The sequence below is a fragment of the Nipponia nippon genome, unplaced genomic scaffold (genome assembly GCF_047370975.1).
Source record: "Nipponia nippon isolate SJK-2023a ecotype South Korea unplaced genomic scaffold, ASM4737097v1 scaffold_9, whole genome shotgun sequence".
Taxonomy (NCBI): Eukaryota; Metazoa; Chordata; class Aves; order Pelecaniformes; family Threskiornithidae; genus Nipponia; species Nipponia nippon.
The window spans coordinates 2,975,953-2,999,157 of NW_028262413.1; the positions used below are offsets into that span (position 1 = coordinate 2,975,953).

The following is a 23,205-nucleotide window of genomic DNA, read 5'->3' on the forward strand; positions in this document are numbered from 1 at the left end:
AGACGTCAAGCTGCAATGCCAAGGCCTTCCTGCTCGCGAAGGGCCAGCACCACCAACGGCATCGCTTTGATTTCATAACCTGCCACGTCTAGGAAAAAAAAACCCGACGAGGTGTGGGCAGGACGTGTTGGACCCTGTGGGTGTTGACAAAAGGGGACTGAAGTCTGTTTTGTTGATGCGGATTTCGTTTTTCTGTGCTAATCTCCGCTCTCTCCCTGGTTGCAGGTGTATGAGGAAGCCTATCATGCCCTCCACAAAGAGCTGCCGGAGGTCTCTACCTCTGTCTTCACAGAAATACTGACATGGATTGGCCAGAAGGTCTCAGCAGCTGGGGAAACCAGCCATACTTAAGAGCAGTTGTTTTTGCAGCTCTTACTGGGGTTTTCTGGGAATAGATGCTTTTCTTAATAGAAGTCTCTCTGAAAAAGATCTGATGTGGAGGGACTCTTGGGATATTTTGTCATGCATAGCGTAAGGGAGGGTGGGGGGAGAGGCACAGGGTGGGGCAGTATTTGCTGATGTAAATGGCCGGTACCCTAATCTGGGGAGGAATTGAGAGCTGTGGGAGCAGCTGTCAGAGCTTCCCAGGTCGGGTGGCTTTACTGAAACGCCCCTCACCCACCAAACTTCCCCCATCGCTTCCCCTTCTCTGCTTTCGCTGGGGTGACAGGGGTGTATTTATACTGCAATAATTTTTGGTATGTTAAAGAAGTCAGTATCTTCCACTTCATGGTTTTGATTCCAGGTGTGTACAGTCCCTTCCCTGTCCCCACCATCCAGTACCTTAAAAGCCCTGGTCCTTGCGAGGAGAGCAGTAACGAAGGTGCTGGGTAACGAGGAGAGGCTGAAGAGGGAGCTGAGAGCTCCCTGAAAGCGAAAGGCTGGTTTTCAAGGTCAGCCCCCTTTGGATACTGCCTTTATAAGGCCAGGGGAGAGCATTATGCACTGGGGGAAAGCGTGGCGAACAGCTCTTTAATTTTCATCATCAGAGCAGGATCCCAGAGGGGCGAGGAGGAATGTGGAATCAAACCCACTTAAGCACATTCAAAAACCATGCTTTTCCCAATGCCAAACCCCATCTCTCCTCTGCAAGATGAACCATTCTGTAAATATTCCTAGGGGCTGCTTTTGTTCCTTCCCTTGTTTTTTTTTCTTTTTTTTTTCTTTTGGAATTAATCACTTGCGCTACTGAAACTGAAAAAGCAAAGTCAAAGTTATAAGAGAATATAGTAACATAATATATTATGTATGTAGAGGTGGCTGCGAGCTGGGGAAGAAATGGGAGGAGAGTCTAAAGAAGGGGTTAATTGTTCCTTCTCTTGGCAAGGCGTAATGTTGTCCTACCAGGATCCAGTCCTCTCACCATAACTTTACAGTCATAATCTGTTGTTTTCCTTCATCAGTTGGAAAATGGCCTGAAAATAGTGCTAGAGAGAAGCGCAGAGCATCTGGTGGGTGGGGATTAGCAGTGGGTGTCCTCATGGTCCACCAGTTTAGCAGGAGACCCACAGCGTGAACACAGATCCCATCCAAGCTCATCCCAATCTCCCCCTAATCAGCGCAGCCACCTCGGGGGCAGATCGCAGAGCAGAGGGGCTGAGCTCCCCTTTCGGCAACGTGGAGAGCTGAAGGCAGAGCATAGGGTGCAGGCATCCATCCAACATCTGCCTTGCTGCACTGGGATGTCCAGGGACACTGGTGCGCAGGCTGCCATGGAGGAGCTCGTGGACTGGTCCAGTGGTGCAGACAAGCCAAACCCTAGAGCTGCCTGGGTCTCGGGTAGCAGCAGGGCTAAAGGAAAGACTTTACACCTGCTTATGGAGCAGAGGCGTTGTATTGATACAGCAAAAGCTGCGTAGTGATCACGGCGTGGCTGTGGGGGTCAGTTTGTCCAGGGTGATGGCCCTAATTACAAATACACTTCTTGGCACTAGCCAAGGGGAAGGGGTTTAACCTGCACCTCTCCCTCCAATTTTGCAAGAAGAAAACGCTTGCAAATGTTGCACAATGGGAGAGCGGGGCATCTCCCCCAGTGACAAACCAGTCCCCTTATTGCCTTCCCTGGCAGCAGCGGGACCCCTCGCCACGTCCTGTGCCGCCGCCCCAGGGCTGGATCCCACCTGCGACAGCTGCAGGGGGTCGCCCGCCTCTCCTCCCCTCGAAGCCAGTTCTGGCAAGATTCAGGAAAGGGACCTCTGTGCAATAAGTCAGAATTGGGGCTCGATCCCGTTCAGTCCCAGCAGCGTGGATGGATGAAGGATGCGTGGATGCAGGTTACATCCTTCTACTTGCCCTAAGGGGCCCAAGTCAGGAAAGCTCTTTTATACAGGTTGCTCCAGGCACTTTCACACTTAGATTTTCCTGCCTCTAAAGAGAGGAACGAGCTGTAGTTCTCCCAGCTACACCAGCTTTTGATTCAAATGTTATTCCAGTGCAATCAGCTGTTCCCACCAACCCCTGCTAAACCTCTGGTAACACTTGCTGTGGGAAGGAGGCGATGCACAGGTCGCCTGCTCTGCATCTTCCAGCAGCCTGGCTTGTTGCAACGTCTTTTCCCCCAGCAAGATCCCTCCTTGCCAGATGCTGCTGGGGAAAGACAGCAAGAAGAGAAACGCTACAGCGGGGATAAACCTCACCTGCTTCTTCAGCTGGGAGGGGAATCAAGTAGGCGTGATCCAGTGGTGACAGACAGTGCGGGGGTGGTAGCAAGATGAGGATTTAAGGATGGGATTTTTGAAAGCACTTTTGCCGAGGAAGTCAGGAGGAGCAAATCAATGCCCACATTCTTTACATCTCTTCCCAAATTGACAAGCACTTTTCCGGGGGGAGGGAGGTGACCCTCCAGCTGGAAGGTCAGAGCCCGTCTGCTCCCTCCAACCTGGCTTCAGGCAGAGGAAGGTCCGTGGTCAGTGCCTTTGACAAAATGTGTCCTTTCAGCCAAGAAACATCTGCAGCTCAGCAGAAATAAAAGGAAACCAATTACGTTGATCTGGGGAAGGCTTGTCCCTCTGTCAGCTAAGCTCAGCAATAGCATGTGGCCTGGGGGAGCTGTGTTTGAAAAACCAGGTTAACAAACAAAAAGTTGAAAGAACAACCACCAAAAAAAAAGCGAAATAAGCCCCAAGCCCCTGGCACAGCAGGGGTTACTGCCACCCTCAGCCAGTTCTCTAAAGAATTGTCTTCTGAGGAAATCAAGACAAGGAGAGCAGCCCCAAGGAGAGCAGCCCCTTGGCGGCCGGCGGGACGAGCGCGGAGGGAAGGAGCCAGGAGCAGACGGGCCTGGGGCAGCGGAGGCGCGGGCTTGCACCCGCTGCAGCTCCGCCCGTGCATTTCAGCTCTCACTGCTGCTGCCCATCCCTTCCCCTGCCTGTGAGCTACTTTATATTGACTCAGTTAGGCTTCACCGTGCCCCGGAGGAATTCTTCCTTCGCTGACCAGATTAGTAATGAGCAGAGCTGCTGCCAAGGGAAATGTAATTAAACCCCATTTTCAAACGGCAGGTACCATTTGCAGGGAGCACAGCCGGCCTTACGAATGTTGCTGTGCGGAGCCGCACCAGAGACCGGTCTGCCTTTGAGAATAGGTGGCACTGGTGACTGAGCAATAGCAATGTGTAACTACTGTATATATCACCACCGGTAGCACTGAGAGACCGTTCCCCACTGCCTAACCCATCGCATTTTCTATTTAGCCTGTTCTTTTTATACTGCTCACCTTAGCACACTGCCAGCACAAGCCCATCGAGATCACACTTACTTTTCCGAGTAATTTCTGAGCTTGTCTCCCTTGTTCCGTTGTGTTCCAGTTCAATAAAATACATTTATATATATATACATATATAAAAACATATATACATACACATGTATTTTCAGTGGGAAAAACCATATACAAGTTTAGGATTCTTAAAGGAATACAGTGTATATTGCAACTAATAATAAAAGTTATGTTTTCTGAACAGAGCGTGTTTGAGGGCATCATTGGTGACTGCCGTCCCTTCGGAGGGTGAGAAGGGAAAGGCAGAGAGATGTTAAATTGCCGTTCAGCTTGCGGAGGAGGCGGCTGCAGCCCCTGGGCGCTGCCGAGTCGCCAGCGTGGCCGGCACCGGCTCCCCAACCGCTGCGGACGGGGGGTCTGGGGGCAGCCCGGTCTCATGGAGGTTCCCTTTCTGCTTCAAGATCAGCTTTTCAAAGAGCCCTGAAACCCACCGCCTCACGCCAGTATTTGCTACAAGCCCAGAGCAGCACAATAAAAGATCAGCTTGGGGCACTGCAGGTGTCTTTACATCTGACTTGGACCTAACAGGGCTGGCTGGCTGGGTAATCCCAGGGAAAACTAGCTCTACTCTCCTCAGAGTCAAAGCTTTCTTTTTTCTTAATTGTAGCTGAGGTGCTAACTTTAAAACAACAAATGAAAAATCCCCTGGCCTAAGTGCTTCCCCACCGCAGACGAACCAGCGGTCCGGAGCTGGTGGAGGAGCCTGGAGTAGCAGGCAGGCTCAGCCCGCTTCGAGACCCAGTTCCCACGCCTTCACGAGCCCATTAAAATATTGCGTGGGTCCTGACCCGTACCCAGTTCAAACAGGAAACATCTGCACCGTGGCCAGGAGCAGCAGCTGCTCAAATCCTACCTTTTCCCCCAGCTGTGACCCCAGAGAGGGCTGGGGAGCGGGGTTTCTGCTCTCTCCGCTCCCAGGCAGTACCCAGGTGCTGTAAGAGCCCCCGGTGCGCCCAGACCTGGGGCTGGTGCTGTCAGGGTGCTCCATGCTGTGGAGATGCCCCTCCTGCCCAGGGTGCGGGGCTGGGACACAGCGCAGACTTCGGGACAAGCTGCTGCGTTCGTGAGGGCTCCCCGCAGCCACCCACTGGCACCCCAAAACGGGTGATGACTGCCGCGGCCGCAGCAGGGAACAGGCAGGACTGCGTGGCCACGTGCCCACCCTCCGGCTGGGGTCATTAGCAGCTCCAGAGCCAATCTGCAGCCTCTGGCAACTCATTTCATCCTCCTCACGCCACTACTCGCTAAATCAAGAGAATAATATTCTCTTTCTGCGGCCCTGCGCGGGCTGTGCATCTGATCACGCCCCGGCTCAGAGGCTCTGGCTGATGACTTTGATGTGCGCGTCGGCACAGAGAGCAGAGCCGGGGCTTTTTGCCAAGCCAGCGGGCAAACTGTGGCAGTAAGAAATATCAATAGTAACAAGATTTGCTTTAATACCAGCAAGCCCCCAGCTCTTTTACCTGGTATTTTAGTGGCTCATTAAGCTACTCGCAGATATGAGGGCTGACAGAGGCTGCATGCCTTGGTGCCGCCAGTTTTCCCGGCGTCACCGCCCGGTGCCCGGTGAGCTGTCACGGCCACAGGTGGCCTCTCTATTTTTAGCATGTGCTGCCAGTCTGATCCTGCCAGTCTGCGGGAACCCTGAAGCTTTTTGCCTATTTCTCTTCCCCCAGCCTGTGCTTGGTCTTGCGTTACCCAGAGCTGGCGGTTTCTCTCGGGGTTGGTGCAAGGTGGGGATCAGCCGATGGTAAAGCGGGAGCCAGGGCAGTGCCGGGGAGGGGTGTGAATCCCTAAGGAGTTCCCTCCGGCTGCCCCGACAGGGCTGGGCAGCCTGCCTCACCATCAGGGCATGGGGCGAGAGGTGCCACACTCGGTCACGTTGCTGCAGGGCCCGTGGCTCCGTCAGAGCTCCGGGACCAGACAGCCCATCACTCGGACCAGGCTCAGGCACTGGAGAAGAACCAAATGCTGCAGCTTCAGTGAGCAGTGGGGAATTTGAATTCGGAAGATCTGCTCAGCATATAAACCATCAGTGCTTGGGTTGCATTTTCTGCTGGCAAATGATTAAGCGCGGGATTTATAGGCCATCAGAGGAGGAGGGAGAAGCAGGGCTGTAATTCACTCCAGCGCTGCTGGTGGAGGCGAGCGGGGACTCACACCTCTCCGGCTGCCGCCGTCCCTGCCCGGCCTCGGGCAGATCTCCATCACAGAAAGGGGGATGGAGCTGCCGGAGCCGCGCAGGTGCCACCGTACCATCAGTGACAACTGCCACCGCGTGCCGTGCTGGCGGCCTGACTCCTGCCGCCGCTGCTCCTGCTCACTCCAGGCTCTCCAAAGTGGGGTTTTTCGGGCAGCCGTTTGCTCTTCTCTCCACCTATGACCACAACAAGTCGCCTTTGCGCACAGAAATGGGGCAATGCTCTCCCAGCTTATCAGTCCGGGATGCTCTCTTTCTCCATCCGATGGGGAAGCTGCTGATGTGGCGCTACCCCTCACCTTTCTGCGGCTCTCCTAACAACTCCCTTATTACACCAAACAGCCACCTCCGTGAGCAAACACCACAGGGCCCACACCTCCCAACAGGAGCAAGCCGAACAACCGGCCTTCCTGTGGCCACTGCTCCTTGGGAAGGAGGGACACGGGATTAATTTCCCATCCCTCCGGAGGAAGCTCTTCAGAGTCTGGAAACATTCCAGGAATTCAGATGAAAAACAATTCCTAAGAGATCAATTAAGAGATTGGATGGATCGCATGCTATGCGCTCATGTCTAAACAGAGGAAACTTGGCAAAGAAATCTGCCTGGCCTGGAGGGGGAGCGGAGGGGAGGGCAAGATGGCCATCATGATGAACACTTGTAAGAAAACACACAGAGATGAGAACGGCAGAGGCGAAGCAAGGGCAGCTCGGGTGCAAAGGACGAGCGGTACCTTCCCTGTGTCAGTTTTGGTCCATGACCAAAGGCAAGCAAGCCCCTGCCAGACCATGGTAAACCCTGCTGTGAGGCAGAGCCCCAGGAAAAGCAGGGCTTCCCAGTCTTCCCAAAGTCAGCAGCCTTCGTGTCAGAGCCGTGCCTTCATTTAGATGAAAAATGATGCAATGGCAACACCAGCAAAGCTCTTCTCAGGCCAACAGAGCGAACCCTGGAGCAGGAGGGATCCACGTGCTAGAAACAAACAACTCTGGTTCCCCATCCAGAGAAAATAAATCTGGTTTTCCCCTCACGCTGGCCTGCAGGGTCAGCTTCGTGCTGCAGCGATGGCAACAAGCTGCCCGCCCGCAGCACAGGGCAGCCCTTGTGCTATCCGTATCAAAAGCCCCGACGGCGCTGAGCTCCCAGGGCTCACCCCACGCACTTTGAACACCAAGTCCTCTCTTCCCGTGCCAAGTGTGTGCACAGCCCACGCTGCGGCCGCTCCGCTCCAAAACCCAGCCCGGGGGCACTCGCGTGACCGGCAAGCCCTGGATGCCCAGCAAACGCTGAACTTTGCACGCAAGACCGATCTGCCCTGTTATCATCGCCAGCACTGCAGTCGGCAGAGCAAGAGAAGTACTTTCCCCTCGTGTGCTTCAGACCTGGAAGATCGTTGTTTAACTGCATGCATGATTGGAAAAGGTCACATAAAATGAGGAGACAAGAAACACCATCTCCCCTGGCCGCGGGAAGGGAAGGAGCAGTCTCCCCAGGAGCGGCACGGCCCGAGCCAGCGCCTTGGACGGCTTTGAAGACGCTGTGCCCAGCAGGCACTCAGACCGGAGAAGTAGCACGGCAGAAAAAGCTTTCCGGACAATTTGCCTGAAGCGTTTTCAGCTTCTCAATGACAGACTTTGGGAAAGGGAAGGAGATTGAACTTGCCGCCAACAAACTTGTTTTAAAACTCCTGGATAAAAGTTCAGTTTTAGATCCGGGGAGGAGGGGGGTGGAAGGAGTTCTAGAGAGCAGATTGCTGGCTCCTGTTGTGGAAGCAAGCTTAATAAAATTCATAGAAATATTGGTGGTTCTGCTATGCTGTGCCAAGAATGTGTTAGAATAAAACCTTCTGAGCAGAAGGGAGAGATATAATGTCATCTTAGCCTGATATGAAAGATCAACCTTCCTCTCCTGAAGCGTATCTGGAGGAGCCGTAACTAACACGTTCACTCGCCTTCCCTCCAGAGCAGGTCCCGGCACAGCCTCGCTCGCACGGTTCATCACTGCTGCAGCCTTGGACGAATGGTACTGGCGCGACCCTGGCTCGCAAAGAAGCAATATGATAAAAGAATAAAGAGGGAGGCATTTTTTCTTACTGGGGTTTTAATGCCATCCCAGCGCAACACAGACCAGCTGTTTCCTCCATGGGAAAGCCACACCGAGTTACTTCAGATTTCTTTAAAAAGACCAACCCCACCCTACCCTGCGCCCATGAGCCGATGCATCTGGCCGCACCGTCGCGCTCCCCTCGCCTCCCTCTTGCCTGACACGCCGTGCCAAAGCAACGGCTCGGGTTCTGCCGTACCAGCCGAGGGAGCAGGGCGCAAAGCAGACCCGCTGGCAGGGAGCGGCGGCCAGGAGGAGCAGATCTCGCTTTCCAGTCCTGCTCCCTCTCCCCTCAAGCTTGCTCTGGTGGCAACAGGAGGAGCGAGAGGAAAGCTCTCACACTCCTTTCTCAGAGCTTATTTTGGGAACCGAGCAGCCAGACCCTCGGGACCAGAGCTAGCTCTCTGCATGGGTACTGATCCTCTTCCAAGGCTTTCTTTAGTCTCCTGAAACGCCCTTCAAACCTTGTCCCGAACTTGGAGGCTTACAAAGTTAACCACAGCGAGGAAAAGGGAAAGGCACGTGCATGCCTGCCCCCTTCCCCAGATGCTGATCGCATGTAGCTTGAAGCTCCTAGCTTGGCTTTGGCCTGAAGGGTCTGCACGTCCACAGCTGCACCCAAATCTGGCTGCTGTCCCCTTATTAATACTCTGCCTCTCTGCAGCCCTTGCTTTGGTTATTGCCAGTAACCCACCTCCTATTTCCAACCTAGAACCACAGAAACCACTTGCAACCCTAGAAAAGGAGTTCTCTGCCCTTCTCCCTCAGCACTCCCTCGAGGCAGGCAGCCCCCGGCAGAGCCAGCACCTTTATTCAAAACAGGCCCCAGCTCTGACAAATGGTTTGCCAGTGTGGCCTCTCATCTTAATAAATTCGTTATGTCAAATCTGTTTTAGCTTAGAAGGTAAAACAAAAACCTGCTCTGCCAGCACTCCCACCCGCTGCGAGCGGAGAACCGAGCCAAGCCTTGGTTTCACATCGCCAGCCCCAGCTCGGTTTGTTCATCCCTGGGAGCCGAGCACAGGCAGACGCAACCCAGCTCCCCAGGCTGTACCAGCCTTCGCCAGGCTGCCCACAGCAGGAGAGAGAAAAACTCAGCGTCACCGGAGCAGACGAGTCTGTCGACGCACACCGACTGCGAGCTGTTACGTGGGAAGGTGCTGTCTCCACGGTTTGACCATGACTACCAACACGAACAGCTCAAACCTCTTAAAGAACCTCGTCGTTTACTCCAGGCTCTCACAGCACAACGATACTCCTTGTAAGCACTGTTTATTGAGTCCCAAAAGCCTGATTAGCGCTTGAACTTTTCCAAGCCCAGTCCCTCCCTTCAACAGCATTAGTCATTCAGATGCTATTAGTATCCCCCCCCCGAAAATTGCACGTTCCTACACGGAGCCACGGGGACGGGCTTCGATCCTCGTTCCCTGAGCGCCAGTCACGCTCTGAAGTCAACAGGGGCCGCACACAGGCAGCTCAGTCATTGCCACCGGGACTATGGCAGCCACCCAGGCACACAAGAAAGCAAAAGAGAAAATAAGCACCTGTGTCCTCAGGGAAGAGGGGAGGGAGTTCCCGGGCAGTTCAGCAGAGGGGAGTTTTGGAGAAAACACGTTTCAGAGGGTCCATGGCACACTGAACAAGTCAGAGTAGCGAAGCACAGAGGCTGAGAAATCTCCATGCTTGGATTTAATGGACAGTGAGCAATGACAGAGGCACAGGGTGACAAGAAGAAAGGGAGGGACAACTTACCTGTCCGGGGCTGCCCAGAGAAACGTTCCGAGACAAAGGTCTCCTCCCTGACGCACCACCACGCTGACCAAGCCTGTGCCACGGTGCTGCTCATGAAACAGAATAATCCTGGGAGAAAGGAGCCAGTAAAAACAAGTCGGTGCTTCACGCCCGTGTTCTGGCCGGACCGTAGGAACGGGTCACCGAGGGAGGAGAGCAGAGGCACACTTGCCTCGCTGCCTGGAAGCCAGGCGGTGCGGAGCCAGCCCTTGGCCCGGGTGCGGGACAGTAAGCTGAAGGAGCTCATCAAGTCCTTTCAGAAATAAAGCCACGCTGCTGTTGTCGGTTGGTAACAAAGAGGCCAGAGCAGGGACAGATATAGTGAAATATACTATTTTATTGCTGCACGCATGCTTACACATTTCTTCTTAAATATATTGTTGCTCTGATAAATTTTACAGTCGTCTTAATTCAACAAGTGGCTAGTAGTAACTGAAAAGGACAGAGGCAACAGAACACAATAAGGACACTGGCAACAGAAGAAAAATCAGAAGGTTTTTATTTTGTGGTAAAATTATTTGCAGCAAGAATAAAGTGAATTCAAATCTAAGTTTTGACCTGGCTCCTTAATTAGAGAGCTTGCCTGCATGCTGACCATCTGCTTACGCATGCTTTTGGATAGCCCTATTTTGCCAAAAGGGATGGGGGGTGTGAAAGGACCCCGAGTAACTGGACAACCTGACAGGGCTCACAGATGTGACCGCTAAGTGCACGCGGAGGGATGAGGCGCTTGCTCGGCAGCCCGCGTGGAACTGTGCTACTGGGGAGGCAGATCAAAAGGCCACGCTGCCCTTTCCTCCCGCATGTACAACTGCAGGCTCGCTTGCTCCGTGGTTAAGGACGTGGGAACGGAATTATTCCAGAGCAGCCATATGGAAAACGCTTCCCAGCACCGCTGCCCCTCCTCTGCCTCCCTCCTGCTTTGCCCGCTGCCAGTGTCCGCTTTGCTTTAGCGGCTGAGGCATCTGCAGAGAAAAGCGTTAGCACATTCCTTGGTAATCCTGTTTCTGCATCTCATTCAGCACAAGCAGAAGGCAGAGGCCACGTCCTGTTCTCTGGTGGCTCCGTGAAAGCCTTGGGCAGGGCTGTCACAACCACTGCTGTGGAAAGCTAAGATGTCAGATGGGGAATTTATGCAGGAGAAGCAGAGGGGATGTGATAAACTAAACATCCTGCTTAGATGTTCAGTATCATCTTCAGCCATATAGGGAAGAGAACGGCAGGGGAACTGAACCAGCTGGGTTAAGCTGTCAGTTGTTTCGGTAGCAGGCTTTTCATGAACCTAACACTCCACTGAGCAAGAGAACAGGCAGCTCTGCTTTCACCCTTCTTTCTCCAAAATATATGGGACTTCATATTAAAGCTTTCTCAATAGCTCTTCCCCTCCTCAAGTCCACTGAGATGCCTTTATCAGTTCAAGTTGTGCTGGGCTCTTTGGTGGTCCTGTCAAAGCCACACCAAGCTTAGAGATGGGCATGGAGGTACGCTCCAGAAATCACACGAGAAACACACAGCTCCTCTCCGCGTCACCACCCCAAACAGAAGCACGCTCCTGCTGCTCCCTGCTTCCAAACAGCAACACACCCCTGCAGGGACACATCCTCTCCTCTCACCCTAATATGGCTGCAGAAAACAAACCACAAGAACTCCTTGCACTTCCTCACAAGCATTTTGAAACAAAATTTGAAGAACTGAAGCACGCCCTGCTTGAATAGCCCTGCAGCCACCATCCCCTGCCCCAACGAGCCTTGTTCTGCAAGAGGAACCAGGTAAAGACAGATGACAAAGTGCACAAGCACTGGGGTCCAGTTAAGTGAATGCACCTCATTCCTGCCCCACCAGCTCTGTCCCCAGCTTCTGGTAGTACAACTCAATCCTGACACATGATTTTCCCAAAGTCCCGCTTCTCTCGAGTCCAGCAGCCAAACCCCAGTGCCCCCTCCTCCCTGCAACCGAACCCAGCCTGCCTAGTGCAAGTGGTGCCCAAAGCCTGCCCACGCACAGGCAAACAGCTTCAACGCATGCCAGATACAGGCAGATGCTCTGAGCAGGGGCAGTGAGGCTGCAGTTCTCCCACGGCGTGGGAGCATCAGTCTCTTACCTGGTGAGATCAGCAAAGAAAAGAAACCCATCCTCCTGGCACATCCACACCTGAAGCAAGTCCCTGCCAAATGCTGGATCTCCAAACCCTTTCTTTATCCATGTGAAGCACCACTACCATTACAGAAAACAACACCCTGAAGCTGCGGGGGATCCATGCCCAGTTCCCACCTCAAACACTGAAAGCACACCTGACATGGATTATTTCAAGCTCCTGCCTCACAAAGTGACCAAAATGACGATACGCATTAGCAATGGCAGCCCACTGCCGGTGCAAGACACTCTGTGTGCTTCACACAACGTCTCTTCTCCCTCCCAACTCACAGCAAGGCAAAGTATGCCCGGCCTGCGCCTTGGAGACCCAAGCCTCTCATAACACGCCACTCCAGAGACGAACAGCTCTGAGGGCAGCCTAGCTGGCAAGGCAAGCTTTATGCAGGGGTATCGCCTGCTGGTTGGTGCCAAGGAGAAAGAATATCATTACCCTCATTAGGAGTCTAAGGAGACAACACGAGATAACACGACCTACTGCAGAACACAGATTCAAAAACATTCATTAGTACAAACAGTGAATTTCCTGGAGAACAATGAAGCTACGAGGCTCAAGGCTGAGCAAAGCCAGAAGGTCGACAAATGGGACGGCTGCCCTGTGAGAGACCCAAAAGGCCCTTTTTCCTTTTAAAAAAGATTTTCGGTGACCCCTCTTCCCTGACCCACCAAGCAAGTCAGTTTTGCTCTACCACAATGGACAAAAGAAAGGGAAAAGTGCTGTTTCCAAGAAGAAGGTGTTTCCTTCCCCTGTTAGGAAGAAAAGGGGTGCTCTCCCTTTTTAATGCATTGAAAGCTACTGCTTTCTAAGAACAGAAAGACTCTGGTCTCTACTGTATTCCCACAGCTGTTTGTTCAGAAAGCAAGGCTTTTAAATTCTGAGCACTTCAAAGCAATGAAAGCCTAGGGAAGACCTGGAAATCACTTTGGTTTTTTTTCATCTAAGAACTAGAACAGCAGGTGAAGACAGTGCCTTCCACATAGCCAAGTACTCCTGTGTCACTGTTAGGGAAGCACTGCCCATCTTTGCCAATCTTATAATGCTGAAGTGAAAGAAAGGCCACCTCCTTTCCAATGTACTTATTTGGAGAGTTTAATCCAGTTTTCTTCCTCTGTTGGTGGCAATTCAACAAACATCCTGGCACGAACCAGTTTCAGAGCTGTGTTGTTGGGCAACAGAACAGGACGGGTCCCAACACGAGGCAGTGGCGAGTCCCCCAGAGCAGCTCCCTTACCACCCCCAACAGCTTGCAGTCTCCTGTCCGCATTGTATTGTACAAAGCAGCAGCTACTGATTTGGGCTGAGCTTTGGGAGCTATTTCTGAAGGAGAAACAAAAAACAAAATAAAACCAAACACAAACCAGACATGCACATGTCCAGACATAAATAATTTAAAAAGAAACCATGCCTGCAAGTGGATGGGAAAGAGGACAAAGGAGGGGAAGAGAGACATTCAGAGACTCAGATGTTCGAGCCAACCCACTGGGGGCTACGCAGGCTGCACACGACAGGCAGGGTTTGCACACATCAGCACTCAAGCCCTATACTGGCCAGGAGGTTTTCCAGAGCTTCAAGTTTCTGGTTGGCTTCCTCGATGGCACTGTAAGTCTGCACGTTGCTGGTGATGTGGAAGCGGATGTCGTCAACCAGAGGAATGGAGTCAGTCTCCTGCCGTTCCTCCACAGCCTCCGCATTCTCCTTCACAGCAGCCACAAACTCCTCCAACTCCACCAGCTGGACAGGGTGGGAAAGAGAACCATTAGGAAGACAAGAAGACAGGCAAAGGGATGTAAAGGGTTGGGATAATGGGCTCAGCCACTGTTGAGGGATCCCACAGAAGAAAAACGGAATGCTAAGGGCACATGGAGACCCAAATCTTCCTGCATCTCCTACAGACATCACTTGAAGATCCTGCCGTTCATCCTAAGGAGGCAGTAATGCTCCAACAATAAATGGTCACAACTGTAAGCAATCTGTGCCTCAAACAGCTCACTGTAACACCCACTAGGCATCCACAGTTCTGGTATTGGGGCACACGAATATACACAATATTCCTTCCAGAAAGGCTCCTACAGCAGGAACCAGGAGATGCTGCCAGACAGTTTTGGAAAATGTCTTGCAACAGGCGAGACAGCGGGTGCTTGTGCCCAGTTCAGAACCAGGAGCCACAGATTACTCTGTCCCCACCATGGCTCTCAGCCCCACCACCAACAGCCGACCAGCAGATCACAGCAAGGCAGCTGCTCTGTTCCGCACCCAGCCTGACAGAATCAGGTCGCCCATGAATGATTTTGCATCAAGTTCCCCGGGAACATGTGGTGTGCTGAAGGGTGAGAGGCAGCTTCCGTCTGTCTACAGTACCAAACTGTGCCTGGGCACGGCAGGTTGCTGAGCCCTGCTCTATCCTACACACGCTGCCAAAATCTCTCCCTGTTGCCATCATCAGCGCATCTCTACAAGCTGCTGGCAGCTGCTGCTGTTTGAACAGCTGGGGTGCCTCCACTTGTGCCAACACCCTTAGGAAGGCACATTGCCAACGCTGGGTCCGAGGACTCCCACTCAGGCTAGAGAAGGGGAACGCACAAGTAAAGCCCTACCTTCCCCGATTACTACTTGGGATATTCATTCAGCTTTCAAACCAAATCCCTTTTTCAGAAGCCAGAATCTGGGTGCATGCTGATGTGTCCATCATCCCCAAGCTATACACTGAACAAAATAACAGCCCCAGAATCATTTCCTTTGCTGTTTTCACATGCCAAAAAGAATTTCACACCTTTCAAGCTGCGGGTGAAAATGTTACATTCCCATGTGAACTGTACAAGCCATTTATAAAGGTCTGTCTCGGGATAAGAACACCCCATAGATTCTAGTTTATACTTCTGTATGGCAACTTTCTCCATGAGTCCTGAAACTTCAAGCTATAATCACTCAGGATACACTTAAATGGAGCCCCATAAAGAAAACTTCAGTGTTAGATTCATTACTTCTGGCTGTTTAACGGCCGAATTTCCCCTGTGGAAACCCCTACTGTTAGATTTGTCATCCTGGAGGAGAGTAGAGATCACACATTGATTACTCCTTTCTATAGCATTACGCGGGGAAGAGCTCCCTCCAGCAAACGCCAAAAACCATTTGCTGCACAGAGCTCCCCCGCACGCCCCACCGGGCTCTCCAGGCTGCAAGCTGGTGTATTCGGGCAACGCCGTTGTTGCTCTGGGCATGGTGGCTGAAAGCTCAGTGAAAGTCACCTGCCCATGGCACTTGCAGAACTTTTTGGGCAGGTTTTTCACCCCACAGTCCCCAGGGATGCGCTAGGCAGCCACCAGCATCTGGCTTACTGCAGCGACATCAGGTACTGACACACTCCTTATCCTCTGTCCTAACTCACCACGGGCTTTGCTACTTAACCGCTGCTCATTTTCAGGAAGCACATTAAACCAAAGAGGGCAAGCATTTATTACGGACCAAACTGCAACCATTAAATTTGTTGTCTCTGTGGCTCACTGTTCAGTTAGATTTACGGGCACATGCGGGAAGTGCAGTGGGGAGTGTTTCTGCTACCTTCTCAATGATCTTTGCCATGTACTCCGTGCACTGGTCCTCCAGCCGGGTCAGCTGGAACAGCTTTGCAATCCTCCAGATGCTCACAATGTTGTCCTCATCGAGGATCTGAGCCAAGGTCCTGCCACAAAGGCGCTTGAGCCCAGGCAGCAGGTACATGTCTGCCACGCACAGCACGTCGTAGGCGTTTTCCGGGGACAGCTGGCAATGGAAAGAGGGGAATTACTGTCCAGTCCTACCCACTTCACTTGTCTCTGGCAAACTGCCTTCTCTTCTGTCTTAGCAGAGATTCCCCTAAAGTGCTGTTTGGTCCATTACCGGACAAGTGTTAACAGTACTATGGAGAGACAGGAACTCAATCTTTCAGGGCTAGGTCTTCCACTCAGTTACCACAGAGGAGTTTAAAATGCTGCAGAGGCAGCTTGCTCAGCACAAAGCAAGAAGTTTGCCATGCTGCAGCTGACCCCTCTAGCTAAGCACAAAGCAACACTGAAACACCGAAGTGCAGACGAAAGCTGGCTGATAAGAAACGTTCAATGTGGCAGTGGAAGGAGGTAGCTTTTACCAGAGGTACTGAAAGCCCTTCAGAGAGACAAACGGAACAGGCTGGCAGAACAGAGCACTGTGTCCCCACTAGGACTTTTCCTCCCATTTTGTACTGCTGGACTTGCGTGTAGTGAAAAACGTGCAAAATTCTCTTAAGCTCCTTCCTCAAACTGGCTCTGCTAGCTCAGCCAGCACAACCTCCCTGGCACGTACAGGGGTACACCCAAGGACAGAAAATTGCACCCCAAATAAACTATAGGTGAGGCCCAACTAGGTAAGGAACAGACTCTGCACATCGAATACTACTGGAACTTTAACAGGCATTCAAGCTGAACTAAATTCATGAACCAGATGCTGAAGCTTACACTGTGAATGGCCTTCAACATTTTCAGTCTCTTGAGCTAGAAACCCACCCTCCCATTTTCCTCTTGGGTACTTTCGCTCTTTGCTAGTGATCTGAGGATAAAAAATGCTGTAGATAATGCTGGAGACACCACCTCCAGCTTCACTTAGTCTCTTCCCCCTGGCTGGGCAAATCCTATTTTAGTCAGCCATCTGCGTCACTAACCTGGAACTAGAGCCTCTCTCCGCACAGATCTGTTCCTGCTAATGTGAAGTGCAAAGAGCACCGTTACCACATCCATTTTAAGAGCAAATCTGCAGGATGCAGCATACCCTGGCTATGGAGGAGTCGAGATCACTTGCATCTAGAGACCAAGCCACACTGGTCTAGACTGAGGAATGGTTAACTCTGGTGCAGCACGGTCCACTCCCCTGATAACTGGTCAGCAGCAAAACCACTGCTGCGCACATCCACACATGTGGTTGCTCACTCTGACAACTGCGAAAGGCTCATTATTTCTTCCCCTACAGCTGTCCACACCGGTGTTTGCAGAGAATACCCACAGCAAATGTCTCAGCTGTGTAACACCCTGCAACAGCTGTGCAGAAGGATGCAAGATGTGTTAGAGGCATGCCCTGAATGTCATAGTGCCACAGTGGTGTAACAAAGCTCTTGGGGTTATTAATGAAGTGCTGCTTTGTCCTTTCATAAGCTCCAGGAACCTCACGAGCTGGAGGCGTTTGAGTCAATACTATTGACGGCAGCAGCTCCCAACTGCTTGACCAAGGACAAACCTGGCAAACGTTCCTCCAAAAGCTCCCCTTGAGCCCACACAAGTGTTCTGTGGGGTTCTGAAGTCAGCAACTTCTCTTTCTGCCTGGAACCCTTTCTGTCCTCTGCTCAGACTCTTCCTTCCAACTGCAAGCACTGTCACTACTACATAGCAGAGAGACATATAAATCTTTTGGAAAAAGAAACATGGAATTGGGAGTGCTGACTCTTGGTTGGAGAAACCCAGGGCAGGGAGAACACTCCATAAAAGTGTGGAACTTGAGCTATATTCCTGTTTTCCTGACCACTTTTCCTGATAGTTTTTCATGACATGAGCTCTCTGCAGAAGCTCATATCTTGGCTGCTCAGTTTGAAAGCCAAGCTAGTTTCTCTGACAGCACCATTCTGCATAGAAAACATACGAGCAAGGCCCTTTCAACTCCTACACATTGCTGTTGGTCTGTCCTCCTGCTCCAAGTCCAAGCAGCGCAGCTGGGACACCCCTTGGAAAGGAATGGCTGCTTGGGAAACCCTTCCTGTGAGCCATCACGAGGAGGACAGGCAGGCTGGAGAGGTGCAAGGGAACAGGGTCACGCTGCAGTGCAGTCCCAAGGTCAGGCGGGTCTTCACAGCCCCAACGTGCTTGTTTCCCTCTCTGCCTGCCCTTTCAGCACATGGCTGCGGGAAGAGTGCAGACAAGCGAAGCATCTGCTCTGCAGCATACCAGCGGCAATCCTGCCCTTGCTGCCTGCTAAATACATCTCTCCCTACCGCACATTCCCTGCTGCTACCCAGAGGTGAACGGAGCAGCAGAAGCAAGGTCACAGCTGCGTGCACGCTCTGTATGTGGCACCTAACCCAGAGCACAAATACTGCTTGGGAGAAGTGACATTGGCAGGTGCAGCAGCAGCTCCGATCACTGCCCTAATGCCAGAGAGTGTTCCGGCATCTTGTAGCTAGATCTGCTGAAAGCATTTGCCACAAAACCAAAGCAGGAAGCTGCTTAAATGCTGAGGTTTGCTGCACCTTCCATTAGGCTGAAAACTAGGCGAGGTTACTGCTTGCGATACTGAGCACAGCAAGGCGTTGGTCTCCCAGTGGAACCTTTGCCCACCCCAGCAATAAATAACAGTGGAAATAATGACTTGCTACAAATGGAAACGTGGGCTATGATGCCAAGAGTAAATAAGCAGAATCTCTCAACCTTTCCACATCTCCAAACGTGTTCAATCTGCCATCTACTGGCAGTTGCTCACCTTATCCTTCCACAGAGTCCAAGAGGGAAATCTGCAAAGCCCTGCATTTATCACACCAATGTACAACATGCAACCTAATTTCCAAATTTTTGTTATTGGATGAAAGACTAGGGATTTGCTTCCCGAATGTCATGCACATAAATGAGATCCCTGCCTGGCTAACCCAGTATGTGGGTTCCTGAGACAGAAGTGAGGTAGCAGAGTAGGGCAGTGAGATTTAAGAAACCACACACACATGCCCCCCTCCAGATGCTGCAGGAAAACGCAGCGGTGAACACCTCCAGGATTAACCAGCACAGGAGGAAATGCTCCACGACTGGCCTCACCTCTGTATCATCGCTGTAGATGTAGTAGAGGACCCGGATGAAGATGTCTTCTGAGATGTTGTGGAGAGTCACCACAGGGATGCTGGGCTGTGTCTGCAGCTCCTCACTCTCACTGAAATGGTCTTCAAGAAGGGCTTTGAAATAATCACTGCGACCACAGAAAAATGCCTGGAGAGGAAAGACAGACCCAAACAGTAGCATCTTTCTCATTGCACCAAGTCAAATGGCACTACCAACCAGCTGTCAGAGCAGCTCCAAGATATTTCGGAAGTTAAGACTCTGATTCTCCCTATATTTTGAAGCTGCATCTCCAACATTTTTCCATACCTTATTTCTATGCATGCCTACCCTCAGAACCAAAAAAAACAATTTGTAAACTTAAGAGATTCAAAAGTAGTATGGCTTTAGGGCAGGAGTTTGAGTTGAGGTTGGATTGCAAAATCCATTCTTACTGCTGTTTACTTGCAGATCAAACATTCCCCTCTCCAGATACTGAACTCACAAGCCAGCAGTAGGAGATTTTGCAGCTGTGAATGTTGTAGCTGAATCCATAAATTTATCTCCTCACCTCTGCAACAAGGGCGAGGTCTGCTGCTTTGTTAAATGCTTTAAATACAGTTTCCAGCTGCAACAAGACTTGATTTTCCAGCTGATGAGGCAATGCTGCTTTTGCAGAGTGTATCCAGCACTGGATGAGTGGGGGAGACAGGTAGAGTAGACTCATGGCAAAAAGAGAGAAGAATGAAGTATAGCACAAGCACATACCTTATGGCACAAAAAGTTGTAATCTGCCACCCGAAAACACACGTCGGGACAACTGTTGAAGTTGTCAGTGCTGTCAAACGGCAACTCCCCAAAACCAACCTAGGAAGAGAAACCAGAAAACCCTACCTTTAACATTTGTGCTTTAAACAGACTCAGGGCCCCAAGTTTGGACTTCTTGGTCTTCCCAGAAGCAACCATCCATCCGGTCCTTCACCACAGTGCAGAGCACCAGAGATGCTCTGAACACAGATTTCCATGTGAGGAACTGGAGTCCTTGCACTCCTGATAGAGATATTCCTGGTACAAGTTACAGCTGCCTCCCTTATCCATGGGAACTCCCTGACCCTCCATACACCTCTGGAAAGCATTTCTGTGCCCACCTAACAAGGCAGATAACCAAGTGGAGGTGAAGTTTACTTCACGTAGTGGGTATCATAAGCATACTACACCTTAGGACTAGCCCTTTACTGTGTAGATGTACAGATAGATGTAGTAATGTATAGATTACATAGATGTATACACCAGTTTGAAATGGTTTGGCTACAATTACTGCCTCACTTGAATAATCCGACATTTCTAAAGCACATTTTAAATTTCTCATTTGATTTGCAGCCAAAGATAGTGTTGTTGCAGTATTAATACTCTAGTGAATTATTTTAACACCAACACACCTCCTCCCAGTCCCACATGCCAACAAAGACAGCACACACACAAAAAAAAAAAACCCTGTTGGCCTTATGTTATTTTAAAGTGACACTTCCAAATATTTACACCTTATCCTATATACAGGGTAATTCAATTGTAGAAAAAAGTTTATATTCACAGTCACGTAACCAAGACAATTAATCTCTAGAACCAGAAGTTTCCCCTGGTTCTTGCTTTCCAAGCACATGCCCCTGAGCTGCCTGGGCCAAGGAGTTCATTACCGCTCGCTCTCATCCAGGAAAGTTACATTCCAAGTTTGCACTTGGGAAAACGCTGGGCCGACCAGGAAGATCAGTCTCCCAATCGCAGACTACCTACGCACCATTTCCAACATGCCTGCCTCCATCCTAACTAAAAGCAACTGACTTTCAGCTTTACTGGGAGCCAGATGACTCCTCCCTCCCAAACCAAACAAAGACACAGCCTGCAAGACGCTGGGTCGGTGCTCAGCCAAGCTCAGTTCGCATGCAGTGGGGCTTCTCTCACAAAACAGGTCCTAGGATGTGGCAAGGCACCAAGCTGGCAAAAGCTCACACCACCAGTGAACATGGCAATCTGGACCCATCTGCCAGGCTCTTTGCCTGTCCACAGCAACATTTGGCATCTTCTGTTTCCTAATCACAGGAGCGTAAGCCCAGTGACATTTAAATTGTGCACGTGACTGTCACAGTAACGCTGCCTCGCTGTAGCACCTCTCCCCTGTGGGTCCTTCCTCATCGGGGAACTCCTCTCCCAGAGGGGATGCAGCAATTCGAGGAACGCTCCCCACCTGCTCTATTACCTGCTTTTTATACAGCTGTAACACAACGAGCACCTCCAGCATCAAAGGTGAGATCAAACTGTCCCAGTTGTAGATTCCCCAGGCCGCTATTTTGCTGGTATCTGTATCTCACGTTTCAAGGCAATGAACAGACAGCGGTCTGGGATCTGCAGCCACGCTCTCTGTTGCATCCCATGACAGATGCCAGTAGTGACGATCCAACTGCCCACTGTTTCCCCACAGCTTCCGCGTCCTCTCCTAGAAAATCTGACGTGACTTTCAAGGCTACACGGTTGCAGGCACATTACAGGTAAAACAAACCTAGAAACAGGCTTTGATAAGATGCCACTCTTTGTAGCACAAGAACTTTAATTGCGACATAAACTCCACATCTCCTACATGCATCCCTTCTTTGCTCCCCTTTCATTGTCCAAAGGTAAACCTTTAAAAGGAATCCATCCCTCTGGAATGGACATGGGAGTTCTATTTGTCTCAGAGTTTGTCTCCTGAATTACAAACTCCTCTGGGCTCAGTTTTCTCCTTCTAGCCTTGCCTGGTCCCCACTCTGATGCTCAGGTTTACAAGGTCATTTCCAATTCCTACTACAAAAGCAGGTTCAGGTCTTTGTCTCTCCTATTCAGCATGAAGTGGCTTGGCAGAATTTTCCCTTTTACTCCCCTTTTAAGTCCTCACTACCTCTACTCTCCTCCCTTGTCACGCTTGAGGAATTTCATCTCCCTTTCAGGGTCTCCCTGCAGAAAACTGGCTTAGTCCTCCCACCCCGCCGTTCAGGCAACCTCCTTAGCACCCCCCTGCACAGACAAAGCGCAGCTGCCAAAGTTAAGTATGCTGCCCGGGAAGCACAGGGCAGTCTAGCCTGCGAGGTGCAAACACATTCAGAATAACTCATTCACCACACAGAAACATTCTCAACACCTCTATAGCATAAGACTGCTTGAACATTCACCGGATCTTCCAGCCGTCGCATGTGGAGGACCACATTTGCTGCTACCCATTTGCTATTAGCACTTAAATAGAAACGTTGCTAGAGGCAAAAACATGCAAAATAAATCAGTGGCAGCAATTTGTACCTTGGCCAGATTATCTCAGCAAGAAAACTGTAAATAAATTACAACACAAAATACAGGGGTTAGTGATCCAAGAGAAGATTACCAGCCCATAACCAGATGCAAGTGGATTGGATGAAAAAAAAAAAAAATAAAATTGGAAGCATGTTGTAAATAGTTCAGTTAATCTGCCTCTGCCAAATGGGCAAAGCAAAGCACAGGAATAACCACCATGGACAACCACACTACACAGGCGCGGAGGCAGACAAGATGGAACCCATCGACTTGTTTCCAACTGTTCTTTCTACACATTACAAGATTTAGCTTTACCCCAAAAGTGACAAATGGTCACATTTTTTTGCAGCCACACCAAATGTCGATACAGATGGAGAGAACAGTATTTATTTCACAGCAAACTCTGATCCTTTTAAGTCTGATTTCACCTTGGTTTTGAAAAGAAGATTTCGGTTAAAAGTTAATGAAAAACCAGCTACGAGGAAATGATGTGCCTATAGTCTCATACACTGGAAGCCCTGGAGTCTCTAACTCGGAGGTCACCTGGCAGACAGGAGATGAAGAGCTAGGCAGACTGGAAAGCCACGTGGGTTTTTGACAGTTGACTGGTTTTTGCCGGTGTTTTACTTAAATCTGTCACTGCCAAACTGCATTGCGACAAACCAAAGAAGCAGCTGTTGTGGTCAGAAAAATTCTGGCCATTACTAGTTTAAAATAAAATAGAGACAACCACCACACTTTTAAAAACAAACACTGAAAGAGTAAAGGCTTTCAAATATAAACAGGAATAAGAAACAAGACACCAAGATTATAAACTTGTTTAAGAGTTCAAAGAATAGATTGTTCTCATTCTAAAAACAAATAATGAACTGTGACTGGGTAGCAAACATTAATGATTGTTTTAGCCCTATAACGTATTACTGAACTATGAAATTGGGACACGTAGAGTTTTCTGCATCATTCAATTATCAAAGACATTACAGGCAAATTATTTGTTTATAGTGAAACAGAAAGTTGTATACCTCCCCATTTCATGTAACACGGCATTACATGAGATGCAGCAGCTCAGAATGTCAAA

The 23,205-nt window shown here is 50.6% G+C and overlaps 3 protein-coding genes across 8 annotated transcripts in view; 1 reads left to right on the forward strand and 2 right to left on the reverse strand.

Annotated features, from left to right (window-relative positions):
* Positions 1 to 3,955, forward strand: part of MGLL (monoglyceride lipase) — a 67,705-nt gene extending 63,750 nt beyond the window's left edge. For both annotated transcript variants that reach the window (XM_087744004.1, XM_009476394.2), the window contains exon 8: positions 226 to 3,955. In XM_087744004.1, coding sequence (XP_087600130.1) covers positions 226 to 351 — 126 coding nt within the window. In that variant the 3' untranslated portion in view covers positions 352 to 3,955. The remainder of the gene's footprint in view (positions 1 to 225) is intronic.
* Positions 1 to 10,110, reverse strand: part of LOC148050062 (uncharacterized) — a 31,762-nt gene extending 21,652 nt beyond the window's left edge. For both annotated transcript variants that reach the window (XM_087744003.1, XM_087744002.1), the window contains exon 1: positions 9,825 to 10,110. In XM_087744003.1, the coding sequence (XP_087600129.1) occupies positions 9,825 to 10,110 (286 nt within the window). The remainder of the gene's footprint in view (positions 1 to 9,824) is intronic.
* Positions 10,111 to 10,345: 235 nt separating this feature from the next.
* Positions 10,346 to 23,205, reverse strand: part of ABTB1 (ankyrin repeat and BTB domain containing 1) — a 28,608-nt gene continuing 15,748 nt past the window's right edge. For all 4 annotated transcript variants that reach the window (XM_087743999.1, XM_087743997.1, XM_087743998.1 and 1 more), the window contains 4 exons: positions 19,581 to 19,679; positions 18,816 to 18,983; positions 15,574 to 15,774; positions 10,346 to 13,746 (listed from right to left, as the gene is read on the reverse strand). In XM_087743999.1, coding sequence (XP_087600125.1) covers positions 13,540 to 13,746; positions 15,574 to 15,774; positions 18,816 to 18,983; positions 19,581 to 19,679 — 675 coding nt within the window. In that variant the 3' untranslated portion in view covers positions 10,346 to 13,539. The remainder of the gene's footprint in view (positions 13,747 to 15,573; positions 15,775 to 18,815; positions 18,984 to 19,580; positions 19,680 to 23,205) is intronic.